Raw genomic sequence first — 16,253 nt, 5'->3', positions numbered from 1 at the left:
ATATTATTCCCTTCAGTCTTTTACTGATAAGGGGTTTTTTGCCACTCTTTTAATAAAGGCCATATTTGTGGAGTGTGTAACTAATAGCATTGCTAACAGATTGTTCCACCTGAGCTGTGAATTTCTGTAGCTCCTCTGGAGGTTCCATTGTTGCACTATACTCTGTCCATTTTAGATGAATTGAACACTTCTCTGTGAGATATGTGAGATATTCACAACTTTGAAAACTGTTGTGTAAGCTAACCCTGCTTTAAACCTTTGAACAACTTCATCGTTGATCTATCTGGTGTGTTTCTAGGTCTCTCATAGTGTTTATTCACTAAAGTTCCCCAGTAGACCCTATGAGGGCTCCACCAAGCAGCAGAGACACAAGTGGACTCCATTTACACATAAGGTGACCTCTGAAGGTCATTGGTTGCAGTGAGTTTCATTTATATACATGAGAACAAAGGTGGTTGAATATGTATCCAACTATTTTAATATATTTATTTGTACACTGTTTGCAAACTGTGTAGCCTTTTCCGTACACTTCATAATCATGCACTGTTTTGACCTATCACATAAACTCTAATGTGATGTATTTAAGTTTCTGGTTGTAAAAATATGAAAAAGCTGCAAAGGACCGGGATATTTTTGCAAAGAAGTGAATTTAAGCATTTTAAGGCTCAATGTGCTGCAATGCATATAATTCTGTCTGATGGAAAAGCAGTCTAGTGCGGAGGTGTTAGGGTCATTTCATTGTGGAACAGTCGTTTGGTAAGGTGAGTGGGAAAAGGTTATGGTGAAGAAATGGTATCATGTCTGAAAACAAGCTGACCTGGTGATATAACACTTGACCCACTAATCCACAGGACTGTCCAGAAAATGTTACAAATTGTTGGACACTACCTTTTTTTTTGTTTTACACAAAACAATTCCAATGAACAAAAACATAATGCACATATGGAAGATTGCATCATGTGCAATAGTACAAAATACTTTCAAAAACCTAAATTAGCAATACACAATACAGGATCGTTTTGGATATATATGTTAAATTACAAAAGCTTTCCTCAAGTTTAATAATATCTGCTAGTATGGTAATGATTAAAACATTTAGTACACTCCTTTTTGTAACCGATTTCCCACAGTGAATAAATCAAATTAATTATCAACACATACACACCAATAATGGCTGAACAAGTATAGGCAAGGGGGCGTTTTTAGTCAATATACCTTCCTTCAAAATTCAAAGGAACTCTTCCCTGCCAGTGATTATTTGACCATAAACTTCGCATCTCTCACCTAAATTACCGTCATCCATCTCTCTCCTGCTTAGCCCTGCACACACGCGCATACAAACGCACGTACACGCGCACACACACGCAATATCCCTCACCATCACCTGCCCAGAGATAGAGCTATGGGGAGGCATGTGTTTTTAAAAACGCTGTCGCTGGATATTCTCTCGCGGCGTCTCAGAGAAGCTGTCTGCTGTTGCTCCTCTCTTCGAAGCAAGAGTCTCCACTTCTCTACGAGCACGCCGCGGCACGTGTTGGCTGTGCGCGCCCGCACGTGCACGCACGCGCGCGCACGGGCAAAACCGAGTCACATGCAGCGGTTGGAGACTGAGCTTTGAGGGGCCAGGAGATGCAGCTTGAAACGATGCTCCACTTGTATTACAGTGGCATTAATTCTACGGAAACAGCCGGATGGAAAGGATTCATTGTTACCTAAATATACACATTCACCTGCAGCAGGTTAAGAGTGAGCAGACTGCAATAAAGTGGATGCATGATAGATAGATAGATAGATAGATAGATAGATATAGATAGATAGATAGATAGATAGATAGATAGATAGATAGATAGATAGATAGATAGATAGATAGATAGATAGATAGATAGAACTTATTGAATGTAGAAAATACGGGCGCGCAGACCTGTGACGTCCCTCATAACTAATCACGCACATGTATTACTTGAACCACGCGTGAGCAGGCAGCGCACACGCTCTCAGAGGAAACGTTGCACTGCAGACTAGACTGACGTGACTCCACTGCTAGCTCACTCTGCCTGCCCCCATGAAAATAAACCCTCCGCCAAAACTAGGGGCAAAAAAGAGCCGTTCCTTCCTCAACAGCTTGGATTTATGGAAAACATAAGCTTTCCCAAATTACAATGAAATTGTATAAATTGCCAATAATAACATCACTGTCCACCTCGTTTGTGTTTCTGTTTCGGTCATTGCTGAAGCAAATGTCTCCTGATTTGTAGTCTCAACTTAGAAAAGCGCCGATGCCTACAGAAATATACGCCACGAATCATAAGCCCAGTTTTTCTTTTTTTTTTTTTCTTTTTTTTCTCCCCCTCTCTCTTGCAGATGCACGCAGCTCAGCGCCGCTCGTCGTGCTCTGGCTCAGTCTGAAGCGGCGCGGCTGTAGCAGCAGAATATTTGGTTTATAACAGAGACACCAGCAGTTGTCTAGATGCGAAACGTGGGCTTTTAGGAGACGGTGAGTGATCTGCTTGGAGATTTTTTTATTGTTGTTGCAGATAATAGAAGAACATCCTCTTGCACTGGTGTAAACCAGGGTAAAAGCGGGGGATATGTTTTCCTAAAAATTCTGGAGGTGATTATTTTTCCAAGCTTGTGCGCGCCTATCCAAATGGCAACCCGCTTCGGTTAAAGTGTTATTTTGGCGTCAGTGTAAGTATGTGCTGATAAAAGGCTGTTCATTTCCCTGAAGAGTCCATTTGCTGTCTTAGACGGTGTTTTGGTAGAATTTTATCTCGTTGCAAATCATCACGTACGAGTCAGGGAGACAGAGTGATAATCTAGCTGAAAATGTAAGAGGATTTTTCTATCCAACATCCGCTGGAAATAGATTAGGAGGACAGCAATGGAAGTTAAATTGTGCTGCATATAAAATGGGCGGGCTTGTCATTATGTTACATTGGCACGGTATATTCTAAAATGAAATTGTCTGCCTTTGGACATGGGGATATTCTGTTCGGCTTCGTTTTGGGAAGCGCAATCAGTGCATTCAACCATTCAGCGTTCATTAGACTAGATATGCTAGTTTGGTGAAACATTTCTGTTGCCGACAGACTGAGAGTTGAACTCACTACACAACCACCAATGAACAGTGAGAGAGACCTGCGCATATCGTCAGCAGCCGCTTCTCCAGCCTCAAGCTAAAATTCGTCAGATCTGAGATCACAGAGGAAATTTTTCACATTCCGCCCGGCTAGAAAAAAAATAGATATTTGCAAAAAGTTTCAGGATATAGTCAGTGGACATCAAATGCACCCGGATTCATCTGCTGTAAGTGATATTCTTAAGATTCTAATATTTGTATTGAGCTAAAGAGATGAAGCGGGCTGGTTTTTCTTATCGGTGAACAGCGCAACAATCGAAGATGAGTTTTATTGAGAGGGATGGATCAGTTTGCCGCTGAAATTAGCACCGTTTAGGGGGGAGTTTTTTTTTTATGGCACGCAGGAGCGGCTTGATGCTTTAACGGGGATGCTGCCTGGTTTCAGCACCGCGGACAGCGCTCTCCAAATAAAACAGCACCAACGCGCATTCAGTTAATTACTCCGCCACGCACGGATCGTCATGCCTGTATTTAGACAAGCCTTGCAGGGGATGTCAGTTGCATGCAAAATTTCCACTGTGCTTATGTTTACTCAAATGTTGAATGTTTGTACAGGGTGACATTCCTCCCCTTCTGAATAACTTAAAAAGTGCGCTTGTGTGCTTGTGCGGGTTTTTTCCCCACTAAATCCGATAAGCTTCATCATTTTCCCGTTGTTTAATCTGTGTCAACAAGGGATATTTTATTTTATTCGTATTACATTTTAACAGAGTATGTGGCCACCACCCACTCGTAGCACACCTTGAAGCACCACAAGCAAGTGTTGCCTGTGTGTCTGTCATTGCAAATTTCGGTGAATTTCTTACCCTTTTTTTCTATAAATAAGCAACTGGCCCTCTCGTGGACACACTGATTGCGCTTTCCAAAATGGATTCTGAATTTGCATGCATATTAAAGCGCAGGGTGTCGCTTGACTATACTTTGTAGACTGACTGACATCACGCTTAAATGTTAAGGGAGGAATGACATGTTCTTTTCCCTTAAAGAAGGGAATTTGGTTGGATGCCCGTTTTAATGCCTACACTTCACATTGCAGAGTATTACTAGAGGAGGCTGTTCACAGGTGCTCCAGCCTCACACGGGGTGTATATGTGGTCGATGGTGTGTTTCCTTGTTATTTCCTCTTAATTATTCTGCGCTATGAATGCAGCCAGAGGAGCATCTGTTGGATCTGGTCCGTCTGATAGTCAGGGGCACAGTCAGTATGACATGCGATTAAAGATAATGGTGCAAAATACTTGATGTTTGTGTGAATCATATTTGAACATTTTGGACTTGGTACATTTGTTGTGATTGAATCTAGACATAAATGTTTGATTCGGAATCAAAAGGAGCAAAGTGACCTTCTCTGTCTATGCTTGCTAATTTGTTGACACTTTTATGTGATGGCACATTGGTTGGAGGTAATGGTTTACAGGCTCCATGTGACAAGGCGATGATGTTCATTTTATCTTTCTTTAATCTCCACCAGTGAAAGGTCCTCATATTTCAACTATGTGTGGACGGAGCAGGGTGGCCTCTCTGTTTGTGTGGACTTATTTACTGGTCACAAGCAGCGTACTGACTGGGAAAAGGTGAGAAAATATTTTAATATATAACTGCACCTGATTGCACCTGATCTATCAGTGTGAACAGAAACATGCATGTTCATCTGCACATTGCTGAAATGCCCTAAATGTGAAGGGAAATGCATTCTGGGTTACAATTTAGTGTCTAAATGGTGCATGCATTATTAATTTGTTTTTCTGGTTAACCCAGCTTGTTCTGTATTATCAAGTAGAGATACTGTGGAAGGTATTTTCAGTTACATTTAAATGGAGAAGTCAATTTTTGCTCAAAGTGTGCCTCCTAAATGTCTAAAACTGCCAACAGTGATTCATCTGGCAGTTTTATACTCTACTATCCACCTCAGTGCTTGTTTTTACAGAATCTAATCACTATGCTTGTAACTAGGGCACACTCACAGGACACCTGCATGCTTATTATTGCCAAGGTAATAAGAAGTGCAACACAGGGACAAGAGATGATGAGCAAAAAATAGCCACTTTACTGTTGAATTGCACCTTTTTCTTTTGGTTGACTGGCTGCGTGGGACAACATCCACTCTGTCAGTTTTCAGACCTGGGCTATACGTAGGGTAGATGTTCCGCATTGCACTGAGATGTTTGCCATAGATTACTGCACATTTGTTTTGACAGCAGCTGCAGGGATAGCAGAGTCAATGTACAGACTCTCCATCTCAGTGTCAACATGGAACTGCTAGCTGTCAGCTACCTAAACAGACAAAAAAGAGAGAAAGAGAGAGAGAATTGGATTATAAATGACAGGGGTGAGATCCGCCGTGATGAGGCTGCAACTGCTTTAATTTCTACACAATTCTAAGCCTAAGCGGACATTCATTTTCCTGCAGATTTAAAAATGCTCATTGTACAAATGTGGACAATTTTGATGAGAAAATCACTTAACACTCCCATGAACATAAGAAAACAACACTAAAAGTCAAATTCAGCAACCTTTTTAAGTATGTGAGGATATTCAAGCTTTCTTCCTTTTTGGTTCTCCAAGAGAAATCTTTTGCAAAATAACAGATCAGGAATTTCCTCACAGCTGAATCAAACAGTAGAACCTAAATGATGAAACGTTGATCTCACCACTTATCACCAGCTGGCTTTGCTCAGCAGCTATACCACAAAAAGTTAATTCTGTATGTGATATAGGTTTTAGCTTGAACCGCCAAGCTGATTATGAAGACACTTTTAATACTTTAACGTTCTAGAGCACTGTAGTATCTCATTTTTATATACAGATATAATCTTACCTACTAATTACAGGTACTGCGTTCTTTGAAATGTAATGGCTAGAAATGGATGATCTTGTCTGCTTTAGAGAAGATATTCTAGCATTCAAGTGCTGCATAGTGACAACACAGAAACTGCAAAGCAATTATCACCCCAAAGATTTTCTGTAAAAGCCAGTCCCCCGTTTTCGGAGTCAGACGTAGAATCACAGACTTGCGAATACACCTTTGGGGATTTTGGCAAGATGTGATAATTGAGCAGACCAAGAGCTTTGCTACGGTATCTGGCTACCAAAGAAAATGTCTCATAATTAGATTTCTGGCTGACAGGAAAGTGAAAGAAACAGTGAGTAAAATGGACAGAGAGAGACTGGCAGTGAAAGTGTGAATAGCACTGTTGCTGTTCAGATGACCTGTAGATGGGGATGGTGTACAGTGGTTGGTGAGAGGAAGCCCCTAACTAATAAAGATGTTTATCTTTCAAAGCATACTATCTCCCTATACTTGTAAAAGATGCAAATTTCCACCTTATATTTAGAAACCGTATGTGTGATTATTGCTAAAAAAAAAAAAGAAAAAAATGTTTAAAAAATCGTTTAATTTTGAAAATTTGCCATTTGACAAACCAGTATTTTGAATCGTGGCCATTGTCATTAAAAAATTAATTAATCAGAGTTTACTGCCTTACAAAGATATGCATATATTTTCACATTTTGTCACACTGCAGCCAGAAACGTATTTGAATGGAATGTATGTGAAAAGCAACACATGTGGAAACTAAATTACAAATTTTCTTCAGATAATTTGAAAAATGCTAATTAAATATACAAAATCTAGTGAAATTAAATGCCTGTTGGAGTCACATGAAAAACAAGAAGAATCCATTTGTGTCTCTTCTATCTTGACCAAGGACTACCACCCTTTCTGCCACTGCAAAGCATCATGGTGGCAGCATTATGCTGTGGAGATGCTTTTCTGTTGCAGTGTTGGTAGGACGAGTTAAATACAGGGAAAAATTAAAGAAAACCTGTCAGAGGCTGAAACAGACTTAAGAATGTGGTGGAAGTCCATCATTCAGCAACCCTAAAAACACAGCCGGAGCTACAGTGACATGATTTAAGTTAAAGAACATTTGCATGTGAAAATGTCCCGGTCAGGTTGAAACCTAAGACTCTGTGGTAAGACTTGAACATTTTTGTCCACTGAAGCTCCTTGTCCAATCTGACTAATCTTAAGATATTTCTTACCAAGATATTTTTTCTACCTTATTTAGATCTTCTCTGTAATGATAACTTGGAATATGAGGATCAACCCTTTAAATCATGTTTTGTATGTCTCAGTTTTGGCCATTTTAAATCACATCAGTGTGGTGGGGCATTAGAACATTGTGTTTAATTTTAGTTTTGCAGTGCATCCCAAAGCTGCAGTTCATATTGTGTGTTTTTAGACATAATTATTATCCCAGACCTTAAACAGGATAATAAATATTTGAATTTTGAGTGATTTAAGGCAGATGGCTTCAGAGCTGACAGACCATAATTGCTCATCACGACTTTCATTTGATTTTCTTTCTTTACTTTATAATTTCCACTGACAGAGGGATAATTGGGGGCAAAGAGAAATATGTGAATGAACCTTTTCTTTAAAATCCACACAATATATTTCATTTTGAAAGCTCATAACGTTAATCCTGCATCTTATGAGCTTCTCTTTTCGAACAGATACATTCAATTCAGAACTGATACCTTTCCCAATGTTTTTCCCCCAGCTGCTTCTCTTCTGTCTCTGTTATCTTAATCTTTGCTCTTCTTTGTTTTCCTATAGACTAATTGTCATGATTCTCCGCATGCTGCTGTGTCGCGTTTTACACTCTTCCTTCCTTCCAGCTGCGGGTCTCTACTAACTAATCTTGATGACCTCCACTTCTCCTTGGAGATGTTCAGCTAGTAGAGGCTTTCTTCAAACACATGCTGTTTATTTCATAAGTAATCAAAGCAGAATCCCACTGGCTTGTTAAATAGGAAAAAAATTACAGATACAATATACTATTGAAAATGACTGTTGGTTCACATGCGAATATCTGGGAGCATATGGTTATGTGCATGCATTGGTCCATGTGTTTTAACACACTTTATGCTCATGCTCTCTCAGCCATGTCATATCCTGGCTTTTTGGTGCACTATGTAATTAGAGGTTGGTTCCCTGATTAGGAGAACGGTAAAATATTTATGTGGGGAGATTCAAGCCCTGCTCTCACAATTAGGGATCATGAGCGTTTTCAGCATTGCTCTTAGCATTTTGTTTCATGTAGTTCAAAGAGCACATTCAGTGATGTGTTTTTCATTTGAAAGACCATATTAAAGTATAAATAATGTATTCTGATTTCTTTTTTTTTCTCTGTGTCATTATTCTTCCTATTTATTGTCCCTTTAAACAGTTTCAGATCCTTTGAAAAATGAAACAAACTAACACGCTTAATATAAAAAATACAGAAATACTAAATACCTAAGCAAACTTACTTGCTTAGGTATTTAGCAAGTAGGTATTCTCATCAATAGCATGTCGCTATGGACTATAGATTGCTGAGTAAAAAGCTGAAGAGATTTGGTATGAAAGGAGTAATACGTTATTGGAAAATTGTCTTGAATCTGATTTAGTTATGATTACTTGTTGTGTACAGTAAGGCTCTGTGCTAAGGTTAGATTGTACGACATGTAATATATATATACATACACACAATATATACACAATTAATCCTACCTTGGTTTAAAGGAACAGAAGAAAGCTGAATATCTGTTGTTTTCTTTTAATTGAAATGTGTGTGTTGGTATATATATTTATGTTCTCCACTCTGAATAGTGTGTGTATATTGGGATTAAGAGTGTGGCGTTCTCAGGTATGTGTTCCTTCAGGACATGGCAATTATTTTTCTATAATGTCACCATCTTTTTTTTTCATACTTAAATGATTCACTGACCACCTAGGAATAAAATGTCAATGCTGTAGGAATCCCTTAAGTGATCAGGTGATTATTTGTTTAATTAATCAGACAGCATGTGGAGATTAAAGTTTCCCTCTAAGTTTCAAGGATTCAGCATCCGGATTTGAGGGAAGCTGCATTGTATACCATCAGATTAAGTTTCGCTCTTACTGGATGGCTGCTGTGATATCTGAATCCTAATTGCATCAGTTCTGTAGCAGCTGCACACATGTGCAGTGAGCATCATGTTTGAATGCTATGGTGCTCATGTCACAGCTTTTCTGGTTAAATAGTGCATGATACAGTGTTAAATGTATTACAGGACAACATGGGAACTTTGTGTGACAGTGAAATGATTGTGATTACTCTGTTCCTGCTAATAAAATAATTACATTTTATGTAATAAAATTGTAGGATTTATTAGTACTTCTGCACTGATGATGTGCAAAGCAAATAATCTTCTCAGTTCTATTCAGAAGCTGTCTGAAATCAAGGATAGAAGTGTGAACAATTGTAAAATGTCCATTTTATTATTTACATTTTAAAATTGTAAAATGTATTTATAATTTTAGTAATGTAGGGCTTAAAGGGAGATGTTTATTTTCAAGGCACATAGTGCAATTCTATAGCACAATCATGTAACTATGTTACCTTCAGTTGTTTTGAAAAATCTGTATTATATCAAAAATAACTTAAAAGAAGCTCGAAGCTTTGAAAATGACCTGTGTCTCTTCAAGAAGCTGTTTGTCTTTAACACTCTTCAACACTCCTGCTTCAGCACTTCATCACATTTACAGCCATTCTGACATGTAGTTTATATGATAAGCTCAGCGTTTCCACCAGGTGTTTGCTAACTGCTGCTAGTCTGTCGAAGCTGAGAGGGGAAGGTGTGGGGTGCATGGCAGGGCGGATGTGTGGCTGGGGACTCAAACTCCTAGGATGAGCTTTGGGTAAATAGATGGTGCATTTTATGAACAAATATTTAGGTACCCTGAAGAGTTGCCATGTGTGAATAAATCAAAGCAACACTCTGGATATGTTTTTGATGAGAGAATAACATTATAACAAAATCTACATTTCAAAAAGTTGATTTTGCATAATATCCCTTGCCCCTTTTATTATTGTGTTCAGGTATTTAAAATATCACTTGTGACTTCAATGCATCAGTAGTCCGTTTTAAAGAACAAGTATTTCCTCTAACGAATGATGAAATTATCTGATTTCATGGTTATACATGTGGGATGAACGTTAACAGGGATATTATTTAGTGTCATAGTAAGCATGGCCAGTTTACTGAATATGTTTTCATATTGTGACTCATGGTTCATTGTGCATGCCAGCAGAATTCCCCTTGGTGTACTCCACAGTTAAAATGAAATCTTTTTGTCTTTGATATATGATATATGATTCAGATGAAGAGTTTTCCTGTTTGTTTTTCTGCCAGCAGTTTTGGTGTAGGTTTTTGACTTTAGCTGCAACTTTAAATCTTGTTCTTTGCTTTGGCAGCTCTGGGCAGAATGGCATGACAGACGAGCAGAAAGATAACACCACAGTGTTCACCAAAATCTTAGACAGCCTTCTAGATGGCTATGACAATCGCCTCAGGCCAGGACTCGGAGGTCAGTACAGCCAAGTCATTGAATAAATTCTGTTGCTCATAAAAAATCCATTATTTTTAAATATGCAATTGTCATCCTTGAAACAGTTTTATTATCCTCATGAAAACACTGAATAATAACCATGTGACTGAATAATGTGGATGTGGACTCGCTGTCAGTACCAGACTTTTGTTACCTTTAGCAAGAAAAAATACCAGAGTCTCATTATTTGGCTGCTGCTTTTCTGAAATTTTCATCAAGTCCAGACTTACACTATCAACCCGACACTGTCATCGTTTACTGTTGGCTTTATTCCACGTGTTGTCAACCACACATTGTTAGAGAGAAGCAACATGGCAGGAATGCTGGGAGTTTGAAAAAGAACATGAGGGAGAATAATGAAGAAATAAAGCAAAAATAGCAAGAGCATACAATACAAAGTGATATGAAGTAGTAGGCATCAAACACAATGGAAAAAAAAAGTTGTCTGGGGGAAGAAATTATGAATCACAACAGGCATCATTTACAAATCACACTGTCACATTTCAATTTGACAGTCACATGGAGTTAGCTCTGTCAAACACATACACACAAATATGTGAAGACACGTTCACAAACATCTTCTTTGCCAGCCTCTTTAAATGAATTCCCCTCCTACTGATCCTAAGCTGGCTATCAACATTATCGGAGGAGAGTGGCATGTTTTCCACCATGCACGATGTCATTAAGGGACCTAACGTCTGCTCAGGCAGCAACAGAGCTGATGCTGAGACCAGACCAATAAAAACAGAAATTAGTACCACAATTCAAGGCTAAAGTTCTCTGTAGTGGTTAGATGTATTTGCCATGACAATGTGGTATATGTTTAATTTTAATTGTATGTTTGTTGTGCAATTGTGTATGCTAAAAATTTTGCTGACAAGTGTGAACAGATAAGAGAGTGTAGCCAGGTGGCATTGTATTAACAGGCAGTTTAGATGTAATGAATGCCACTGATAGACACTCACTCTGACAATTTCCTGCTTCAACAGAGCGTGTAACTGAAGTCAAGACTGACATTTTTGTGACTAGTATTGGACCAGTTTCGGACCATGACATGGTAAGGCTCGTTCCACCTCTGTAAATGTCACTTCTTTTCCCTGTGCCCTTCCTTAAACCCTCACACCTGTTTTCTCATCTCTCAAGTCACAGTTCTTTGTAGACTGGAAAATATTCACTGATATGAAGTTTGATTCATTTGTTAACTTATGATGTTTTGTTATAGCTGTCACTTGTAATGACCATTTATAGATAATGTCTCTCTTCACAAGTGCTGCTTATTCAGTTGCAGGGAGAAAAAGTTAATTCTTTCAGTTATTTGGTTTACATTTCTGGACTTTCTCTAAGTGGAAAACTAGTTTATAGAATAAACTAGTACACCTTTGCAGCCACAGGCTGCTAATTACAACAGTTTTCAAAGCAGTGGTTTAAGTGTTATCTCTAAATTAGAATAATGTGTTTGTCACATTAAAAGTACATTTTGAAAATAACATCCTTTTAGCAAACATACGTTTCATTTTGTGCATATTTTTTAATTAAAAAAATATATAGTTTTATTAGACTGATGTATAATTTAATCTAGCTGTAAACCCAACATCATCATAATTGACAGAAATAAAGGCTTGAATAAATCAGTCTGCATAATTAAGCTGCATAATTTATTTTATTTAGTGAATTGAGTTAATGAAATAAACCTTTCAAGACATTTCTGATTCATTGAATATGACTGTTTGTTTTGTTATCACCTAATATTGAAGGTAAAATATCTTATGTTTCAACAGTTAAATCTTTAGAATGTTTTCAAATAAAACTGTCGTGAACTTTGCATCATAGACTGGAAACTAATAAGTCTCATTCAAAGTATTTGCACATTTTTTTATGTGCAGGAATGTGTGTACTTGATTTGACATAATCCCATTTGATTATGTCAATCAGATGGGATTATGTCCCATTTGATTTGACATCAAATCAAATCAAATTATTTGATTTGATTTGATTGTACAGGCTGACATGCAGACCAGGAGTATTTTACTGTTGTGTTACGACAAGAAAAAAGAAGATTTTTTCCATCTGTAGCCTTTCCATACCCTTCTCTGTTACCTTGAAGCTCCGTTTCAGTTCACACTAATTATCTTATAAGAGCTAGAGTGAAAGAAGGAGAAACAGCACAGAAAACAGGCTGTGAATTATTTTCTTATTCTAGTGGACGGTCATGTGGAACCATTAAAATCTCTCAGCTGTAGTCATTACCTGGCTTAGAAATGAAGTGTCCTTCTAATTTTGTGTCCAGTGTCTCGTTTTTGTGATGAGTGCAATTTATATTACTCAGGGAAAAATATTACCTTAGGATAAATGCAAAGAGTAATTTTTTGTGTATTTACCAAACAATGTAATTGTAAATAGCTGGATTAAAATATATATATCCCATGTATGCATGCATTTGCAATTAACTATCCTGACAATGGCTTTGCAAACAAAAAAATTGAAGGAATGGAAAGATAACCACACATATTACAGCAGCAGGAGTAGAACAATGACTTCTAACAGCTGAGGCATTAATTTTTGAAAACACACCAGCCATAAAACTACTGCATAAACCTCCCTGTCTCTGCTAAATCCTCCCTATGTGTGCCATAGTAAGGTTACATGACTCAACATTTTCAGCTGTCAGCTATAGGTGAAGTCAGATAGAAGAGTTCTCCAGAACCGCAAGTATGCACTTTTGTTCACTTTGTGTTTCGTCTCTCTCTTACTCACCATTCACTCGCAGGAGTACACCATTGATGTCTTTTTCAGACAGAGCTGGAAAGATGAAAGGTTAAAGTTCAAAGGGCCCATGGCCGTGTTACGTCTCAACAACCTTATGGCCAGCAAAATCTGGACCCCAGATACTTTCTTCCACAATGGCAAGAAGTCAGTGGCCCACAACATGACCATGCCGAACAAGCTTCTACGGATTACAGAGGAAGGCACACTGCTTTATACCATGAGGTAGGCTGATCTGACCCACTGCTTTCACAAAGAATCTTTAAGGTTAATATCTATTGTGTTTGTTGAAAATGAGATTTTATTGGAAACAGACATAATTTATCAGCTGCTGTAAAAGCAAATGGTAGATTGCCAAAGTAGATTATTTTAGGTAGAATACTTATATTCTGTACACTGAAAACTGTTTGTTTTTGTGTAAAACTGGTCAATTTGCAAATCCTGAATTTATGATAAATCTTAAGTTTGTTTTTTGCAATGAAACATGTGTAAGCCAGAAGACTAGATCTGAAATCAGAGCTTGTATTGGCATCTTAGCACCATTCTTTAGAAAAAGAGGGCTGAGGAAACCCTTATGACAGCACAGAACCTAATGCACACCACTGACTTGTGTTAATGTAAGACAGTACGGTATAACATTTGCTTCAACATGTTAATAAGGGGGAGGAGAGGGAAGAGGCAGAGCCTGTATTGGTGTCACAGATGACTGAGATGAGGGTTAGATGGGAGATTAGTGTGTCACGGGTGGTCTGACACGCTGTTTTTCCACCAAGCCATAAGTAAACACAAGCTCAAAGCTCATGGAACTGGAACATTTCTGTTTGGGGGGAATAGTGTTCAGCTTGAGTACTCACTCAGTGCTGATATAGTAAAAAAATATTTGTATGTTGCAACACATTCCTAGCTGCTGTTTGGCTGTAACACTTCACCATGTCTTCATTTTAAAGACTTTTGTTTCTTTATTCTATCCGCCATTATATCTTTGAATTCACTCTATGATCTAAATGCTTTTTTCAAGGCTTACAGTGAGAGCAGAATGCCCTATGCATCTGGAAGACTTCCCTATGGACGCCCATGCTTGTCCCCTGAAATTTGGCAGCTGTAAGTAGCCTCTGCAGCCGAATGCAATTCTACATTTAATGAACATACCAGATCCACATCTCCTCTCATCCCCCACACACACTTAAATATGTGTTGCTTGATGTGCCACTGCCTCCATATAAAGGAAAGGCAGTGTTCAACCTTTATAGACCTTCCAAGACTCTTGCAGGCATGCAGCCTGCAGTACCTTCTGTAATACCACCAGAGCATCACACCAGCTGCTCACCGCTGACAGCTCAAACTGCCCTGCATCTTTCTTTAATAAGCACAGATTCAAATAGACTGGACTTAGAAATGGAAAATTATAAAAATATGTAATGGAAAAATAATAGAACCCATTCATAAGAAAGTATGATACGGTAAATGAGTGTTGGGAGGCAAGAAAAAAATAATAAAAACACCATGAGGACAGTAAAGCAACAGAGACGTGAGCCATGCTACCTCTTTGCAATTCCAGCTACACAGCATGTGCGAGAGTACCAAGCCTTAAATGCCTTTAAACTGAACTCACTTGCTAAATATTTTAGTGATGAGCTCTCTTCCTCGCTCTGCAGTCTGCAGCTGAGCCATCTTTTCCTCTGCAGTGGCCGAGCCACACTGCAGCTTTGACAGGTTGGGTGGCCAGAAGGGGGGGAAAAACTGACTGACTTTGCTGCTTTAAGGTCACGTTACTCTGTTGGGACATTGTTTTCTTATTTTGTTATAAGTCAAGAATGACAGGCTGTGGCACAGCACAATGTGACATCTCACATAAGAAGATGTTGGGTGATAACATATAGACAGGATGTCATTAGATGCTTTAATGGAAAATTGTTAGATAAAATTATATCTTTAGTTTTAAAACTAACAAACAAACAAAAAAAAAACAACCAGAAGGAAACTAAATAACTTTTTCACTCCTTAGATGCCTATACCAGGGCAGAGGTGGTGTACGTGTGGACCAGAGGGGCTGCTCAGTCTGTAGTGGTGGCAGAGGACGGCTCCAGGTTAAACCAGTATGATCTGATGGGGCAGAGTGTGGATTCTGGCGTGGTGCAGTCAAGCACAGGTATATTTTAGAATTACAAAGACGTCCCATGTGCCTGATTTTTAAATTCATTTTAAATTTTTCACCAACCTACTTTTCTGAATTTATTGTGCAAGATAAATGCAGGGAAAATGTAACTTTTGCTGTCTTTTATGTTGCTGAAAACAGGAGAGTATGTTGTGATGACAACCCACTTCCACCTGAAGAGGAAAATTGGTTACTTTGTGATCCAGACATATCTACCCTGCATCATGACAGTGATCCTCTCCCAAGTGTCCTTCTGGCTCAACAGAGAGTCTGTCCCTGCCAGAACTGTCTTTGGTGAGTTGTTGACTCTTTTCTCATCCTGAACACCTGTGCCTACAGAAATGAGCCAATCAACACAAGGTTCCAAACTTGTTCCTGGAAATTCAATGTGGACGATACAATAATGGCACATCAAGCACTCGCTCTTAAGTGCAGTAGGTTTGAGCACTGAACTGAATCAGCTGGGATATCATTAAAAGAGGCTTGGACGAAAATCAGCCTGTTTGTGCCAGTTATAATGCCATACATCATTACACCTCATAGGGAAGGACTGCTGCCAATTCAGTCACTTAAAACATTCTAACATTTTAAAAGTTAGGTTATAATCATGACAACTGATTTTGATTTTATTGAATTATAATTTAGATAAAATAATTGGGATCCAACTACCCATTGAGTTTTGTTACTAATTAAATTGATCCAAACTGAATTTGAGTTTAGACGTGGTTCTAAATATCTGCAAATAAATTTGACCTGTTTGTAAAGTTATTTAAAATAAT

At 38.4% G+C, this 16,253-nt stretch overlaps 1 protein-coding gene across 2 annotated transcripts in view; it reads left to right on the top strand.

Moving 5' to 3' along the window:
• The first annotated feature begins 2,058 nt into the window (after positions 1-2,058).
• gabra1 (gamma-aminobutyric acid type A receptor subunit alpha1) overlaps positions 2,059-16,253 on the top strand; it is a 29,752-nt gene continuing 15,557 nt past the window's right edge. Inside the window, exons 1-8 of one of the 2 annotated variants that reach the window (XM_007562045.2) lie at positions 2,059-2,494; positions 4,611-4,713; positions 10,423-10,535; positions 11,546-11,613; positions 13,324-13,544; positions 14,338-14,420; positions 15,325-15,468; positions 15,616-15,768. In XM_007562045.2, the coding sequence (XP_007562107.1) occupies positions 4,634-4,713; positions 10,423-10,535; positions 11,546-11,613; positions 13,324-13,544; positions 14,338-14,420; positions 15,325-15,468; positions 15,616-15,768 (862 nt within the window). In that variant the 5' untranslated portion in view covers positions 2,059-2,494; positions 4,611-4,633. Of the gene's footprint in view, positions 2,495-3,013; positions 3,307-4,610; positions 4,714-10,422; positions 10,536-11,545; positions 11,614-13,323; positions 13,545-14,337; positions 14,421-15,324; positions 15,469-15,615; positions 15,769-16,253 lie in introns of those variants that run through there. The other variant, XM_016676381.1, reaches the window with a different exon arrangement.

Source organism: Poecilia formosa, unplaced genomic scaffold (genome assembly GCF_000485575.1).
Source record: "Poecilia formosa unplaced genomic scaffold, Poecilia_formosa-5.1.2 Scaffold133, whole genome shotgun sequence".
In the NCBI taxonomy this organism is placed as follows: domain Eukaryota; kingdom Metazoa; phylum Chordata; class Actinopteri; order Cyprinodontiformes; family Poeciliidae; genus Poecilia; species Poecilia formosa.
Note: the sequence above shows the minus strand (reverse complement) of the source record. Positions and strands in the feature narration are given on the sequence as shown.